The 6,000-nt window shown below is 50.4% G+C and overlaps 1 protein-coding gene across 1 annotated transcript in view; it reads right to left on the reverse strand.

Annotated features, from left to right (window-relative positions):
- GPC1 (glypican 1) overlaps positions 1–5,009 on the reverse strand; it is a 217,840-nt gene extending 212,831 nt beyond the window's left edge. Inside the window, exon 1 of the mRNA XM_068145413.1 lies at positions 4,311–5,009. Within this exon, the coding sequence (XP_068001514.1) occupies positions 4,311–4,467 (157 nt within the window). The 5' untranslated portion in view covers positions 4,468–5,009. The remainder of the gene's footprint in view (positions 1–4,310) is intronic.
- Positions 5,010–6,000: the final 991 nt, after the last annotated feature.

Raw genomic sequence — 6,000 nt, forward strand, 5'->3', positions numbered from 1 at the left:
TGAGAAATCCTGTCTGCCTCAAGTAACTACAAACCAAATATAGCAACAGCCTCAAAAAGTGCTGGAACAACAGTGTCCCCTTTCAGTTAAGGAATAAAGACCTTTCCTCAGGAGTGGAGGAGCTCCAGATTATATTTTTTCATACCACAGACATAGGTTTGCCAATCTTTGCATTCATGTCATTTGCAGTGCCACTGTCAGAATTTAAAATGACCTCCAATACTGGGTTTTGCTGCCCTCTTCACACGCAAGAGCCTTGTCAGGTCCCATCCTCTAGTTAGCTAACACTCTTCCAAATGGCTCTAACATACACTTGACAGTGTTTTCATTACGAAGCCAAATTATGCAGACTAAAATGACCACAACATTTAAAAAAGCTGTTGTGACTCCTTTCAGCTAAGGAACCAGAGAAGCATACGCATGACAGGATGGGCAGCAATATGGCCTGGTGAAGTCCAGGTGGCTTTTCTTCTGTACCCTCCTCTCCCTTTGCTACATTACACCCACTACCAGTGTCAACAAGCTCAACCTAGTAGCAAACCAAGTCTAGGAAAGATTAATCTTGGCAATATACCAAAGCAGAAGCCTAGCCCAAACACTGAGCAAAGGTCAAGCATATCCATGTCAAATCAAACTCTCAAGTTTTCTCCAGTACACAACAGAACTACCTCTGCTTGAGACACTGGGGAGCAGTTACCCATCCGGCATCACTAATTGTAAGCCACACCATCAGGTCAGCAGAGAAAACTGGACATCCTCCACAAGGTGCAATATTTTCTGCTGTAGGCTGACTCTTTTCCATCACAAACCATGCTGTAAGCACAAGAAGATCAGCCCTCAGCACAGGCATTAAGAAGTACCTCTAGAGAAGGGCACCCCTCTCCCTCAGTCACTAGAGTAGGGGATAGGGTGATGGTGTCTGCTTAGCATGAACATCACAAAGTAGGAACTGAGACTTGCTACCTGCATAAGACTCGAAAGGAAAGAGAAGAGCTGGAAGGTCTCGAACTATTTTCCCATTTTTGCAGCAATCATAGAAAGAGAATGGGAGTCATGCAGTCAGTGAGCAGGAACACTCTCCAACACAAAGGAAAACTTTGCTCCTTAGTATATCTTACCAAAGCAAGTGTTGCAACTTTCCCAGACCCAAGGAGCAGGGAACATTTTCCCCAGCACTAGAAACTTTATTCTAGGCAGACCTTCACCTGGGACTCTGAGTGCATGCTTGTCTGTCAGGATTACTAATAGGAGCAGACACTTCTTTCATGTTTGGGAGTTTTGCCATTGACTTCAAAGTAGTGAGATAGAACACCTTGTATACTCCCTAAACACACTTAATAACAGCACCTGACACATACAAAGCACTTAGACATGGTAAAGGCATTGTACAACATTAGCAAAAAACTGGGAACTTCTGTCTAGGTGATTCATGAGAAATCTGGTAAACTAAGTCTATTCCCAAATCAGATGCTTATCTATTCTATTAACCAGCTAATAACTGTGCACCTGCTTCCCTAACTGATCTGTACAGCTGTAAGCAGGGACTACCTTCTGGTGAGCTGCGGAGACTTTATATTACTCATAATTCTCTTAAATCATAACAAAGATTACAGATTAGAAGGTGTAAACCATCAATAAGTGTTCTAAACCAAACATAAACACAGCCATCTCAGCCTGAGTCAGAGCCTGCATCATGGGAGCTTACTAAAAGCCTTTTGAAGTCAAGTTCTGGGGGTAAAAGCAGTGTGTGGTTTGGCTCCTGGTGGCAGGCTGATGTGACAGCAACACACACCAAGTAGTGCCTGGAGCAAGTTCAAAGCATCATCGTTTGAGAACAAGGCCATGGGGCCAAGAAATGAGTTCTTCCCTTTGCTTCAGGACAAGTAATGGAAAAGGAAGGAACAAGAAGGTCCCCTTGGAGAGAAAGTGAAGGGCTTTTGCCTCCAAAGGGCTCAGGAGTAAGACAAAAAAATGGTTCTCGGAGTATCTCTTGAACCGCTCTGACAACATGGAAAAGGCCACCATCAGGAAATCTCAGCACAAGTCCAACCAAAGCCACCACTGAACCGTCTTCATCAGCACGTCTTAACTTGGCCAAAAGTTGTCATATGTCCATGTGTATACACGTACAGGTGTCAATCAGGTAGGAGCTGACAAGACTCCATGCAGATTAAAACCCCCAAGGTCAGGAAGCTGAACTAAAGCTGTTTAAACCAGGCTTAAGTGATGATTTAGTAGTTTGACAAAACATTGATGATAAACTGCACAGTCCTGTGGAGATACTGCAAGAGGCTCTTAAGACCCTTCTTTTCGGAGACAACAAAACTGGAGTCAATTTCTGCCAACAGCTGCTAAAAAGCACATGCAATATACAATACTGCAGTTTGTTAGGAGCATTTCTGAGATTAGTATTAATGTACCAATGTTTTCCCTGTACTGGGTGAGTACTGCAGCAACAGAGAAGGGCAGGAATATATCTGACTGAATATATCTCAGTCAGAAGGTAGGCATGATAATTACTACTGAGAATAATTAAGTCTGTTAGCTGTTTTGAATACTGGGCTAATAATATCAGCAGCGGGCTCATGCGTGGAACCCCCTTCCCTTAGGCATTTCTCCATATTACTTTCTGTGTGGTATTACTCAAGTTTTTATAGCATTTATCTGTAGAGTTTCCCTGTTTACAGTAACAGAGATGCCCAGTTTGATACTATAATTTTAACTACTGTTGTTTAAGACTGCCAGGGTACACACTCAAAATCAACAAACAGCAGGGAAAAAAAACCTCCTGGCTTCCAGAAATCTGTGCATCCTCTGTCACTTTCTGGGCCTCAACAATCTGCAGGCGGTGAGATGTTTTACTGGCTGTTAACCTGAGATACATGATACTTGTAAGCGCAGCTCAAACAATCCTGAATGACTGCCCCTGTAGTACTACCCTGCACGCAACACTGTAGCCATCTCCACGAGTATTTGTAAACATTTGGGCTTCCAAGAACTTTCCACTTGAAATACAACTGCTCTAATGGATGCACATTTGTAATTGTTAGATGCAAATGTATATAAAGCCACTTTCTTGCTCAACTGAATTACTATGCTATTAATAGTGACATTGAAATGATTCTGAATTTCCCCGCTGCTTAGCTTCAAGGGCTGCTCACTTGATTTTGCAATTTACTCTGGGTTGCAACTTGACAAAGAAAATACTAATTTGTTCACATTTATAAGACATGCATACTGTTCAGCCTTCTCCATTCACGGGTCAGATAATGAGTTGGTTTCCCTGAAAAACGACACCATGAAACATTCAACATAAGGCACTCTGTAGTTCAGATGTGAACTACAAACTGCAGTTTTACCGGGATGTCCCTGTAGGTTGGCTTTGGCACGTACGCCTGCATGTTTTATGCTTTGTCTGAAGGAGGAGGCTCCCACAAGTAAGGAAAGAGCTCTTACATCTCTTACATATGGGTCACAAGTTGGTGTATCAAAACTTACATGAGAGCTAAAAAAAAAAAATAAATCAGCACCTCAGCATATTTTCACCAAGTCTTTGGGGGGGGGGGGGGGGGGGAGAAGAAAAAGCCCCAAACCACCCAGCATAAATCAGCCCTTGAATAGCCTTTAGTATTTCAGTGGTTTTCTGCAAAGACAAGGAAGTCAACCAAAATTTGTCCAAAACCAGGATGAAGGCAAGAGGACACCCTCTGATGTTAGTTGCTCACGTTTCCTCTGTGCTTTACAAGCTCGACATTGGTCAGTTTACTCCTGCTGCATTTTGAAGGAGTGACAAATACCATTTACAGGTTCTTTTTCCCATCCAAAAGAAGATTAAGAGAAATCAATTATTTTGTCTCGTAACCTTGTGGCAGTTTTCAGCTCCAACACCAAAACCCATTACAATCTGATTGTTCTGATTTCTGAACTAAAACCCCCGACACCGGTTCAATCGTACTCAGAAAGAAGAAGACAATAAAGAAAAGCAAACCACCGCTGCTTCTCCCATAGCTGCGCTCTCATGGCCACCGTTGAATGAGACCCTTTCCAGCCCGGGCAGCGGCTATGGGGAACGAGGGTGCAAGGGGAGAGGGGATGTCCGGCCCTCAAGAACATCTCTCGGGTCTGTTCGTCTCGCCACCCACGACCCGAGACAAACTCCAGCGGCGGGTGGCGGTGTAGCCCCCGTATCGCGGTACCACCAACCCCTGCCAAGGGAAGCCCCAGACCGCAGCGGTCCCTGCGGGCTGCCCCGGCCTGGGGGCTCCGTACTTCGGGCCGCCTCCCCGCTGCACTACGCGGAACCCACTTACCGGAGATCTCTGCCTGGGGCACGCCGCTGAGGCTGAAGCCCTTGGCCCCATACAGCTGCCGGACTTCGGAGCAGCTCCTCGCCTTGCTGCCGCTGTCACCGCGAGCCGGGGCGGAGGCGACACACAGCAGCCAAAATCCCCACGGGAAGAGACGCATCCTTCTCCGCTGGCCCCGCCACCTGCCGTGCGAAGGGCAAAGCCAAGGTCCCGCGGCGGGCAGGCGGCCGGGATCCCCGAGGCGGCGCAGTACCGTGCCGGGCAGTGCAGAACAGAGCGGAGCGGGGCGCGGCCCCCTCCCTGCCCGCGGGCAGCCCCGGCGGGACGGCGCGCAGAGGGCGAGGGCGACGGGCGGAGGAACGGCGACTCTCAGACGCTGCCGCTGCCCGCGGCGTACAGGGAAGGTGCCGGGGAGTTCAATCCGGACGCCGCCGCGGCTCGGGGGAGAGGGGACGTGGGAGGGGCAGAGATCCAAGTTTGGCTGGGCCGAGCCGCTTTAAAGCTCCGGAGCGTGACCGCGCAGAAGGCTTTTGTTCTTAGCGCGGCTGCATCCCCGGGCAGTCCCGCGGCGATGTTGCCGGCTGCGGCGCCGCCGGGCCGGGCCGGGAGGAGCAGAGCGTGGGGCGGGGCGAGCTGCGGGGGCTGCTCCCGCGGCGTGGCCGGGCTCGGCGGGTCGGTCCGTGCGTGCGCCGACACCGCTCCACCTGCGCGCCGAGCCGGGCGGCGGGGGAGGCTCCCGAGCGAGGCAGGGCTTCCCCCGCCGGACGTGGCATCACGGCGCTCGGCGCCAATCCCGCGCAGGGCGCAGCCCCCCGCCCCGGGCCCGGCTCCGCCCTCGCCGCCCCCGCCCCGCGCCCCCGCCCGGCCCCGAGCTCAGCGTGAGTGCGGAGACCGTAGGGCAGAGGTAGGCGCGCTGCGGTGCGGATCGGATGGAGAGCTCCGGCCGGACCCAAGAGCGCGGAGCATCGCTACCCCGCCTTTGCGACGGGAGGTCCCGGCGGCTACGCGGACGGCGGCTTCCCCGGCAGGTTTTAAGCCGGCCTTGGAGTATGGACTCAACCCATCTTTATCGGCGTCCTGGGCCATGTGCTGAACCCGAAGACCCCCAGTTTCCCCAAATTCGGTGGGAAAGCAACCACAGAGAAGACTTAAAACCCACCGAGCCAGACCGACAAGTACAAAACATCTAAACTGAGAGCCTGGAAACCCAGTAAAGTCCAGGCAGGGCTGAAAGTACCCCTTTCAGAGTAAATGTAAGAAGAGAGACGGTTTGGAAGTTCTCATCTTCGGAGTTCAGTTGCTCCAGGAGCCTGCCAGCTCCTGAACCCGGTGCTCTGCAGCTCTCCCAGCCCTGTTTTAAACTGTTTCCCACAGAACTGAGACACCTGCCATCATCTGGGTGTTAAGGTAATGCCCTTGCATTTCTTCCTAGATGAGCTCGCAGGCTTTTGTATCTAACAGGTTTCACAACAGAGAGGGGACCCAAAGATGACTCCTCCAAGAGATCAGAGCGGCTGTTCTCTACCGCAAAAGGAGGAGCAGTCTGCTCGTACTTCAGCTGAAGCAGTTGTGTGAGCTTACACCTTGCTACCCATCCAACCCCCCCCACAGAAATACCACCAGCACAATGGTCCCTCTCAAAAACTCAGCAAAATTTGTCACAGATTGCACCTTTTGTACTAGTCAGTCACTC

Source organism: Melanerpes formicivorus, unplaced genomic scaffold (assembly GCF_026170545.1).
Source record: "Melanerpes formicivorus ecotype bairdi unplaced genomic scaffold, bMelFor1.0.p_v2 SCAF_12, whole genome shotgun sequence".
Taxonomy (NCBI): domain Eukaryota; kingdom Metazoa; phylum Chordata; class Aves; order Piciformes; family Picidae; genus Melanerpes; species Melanerpes formicivorus.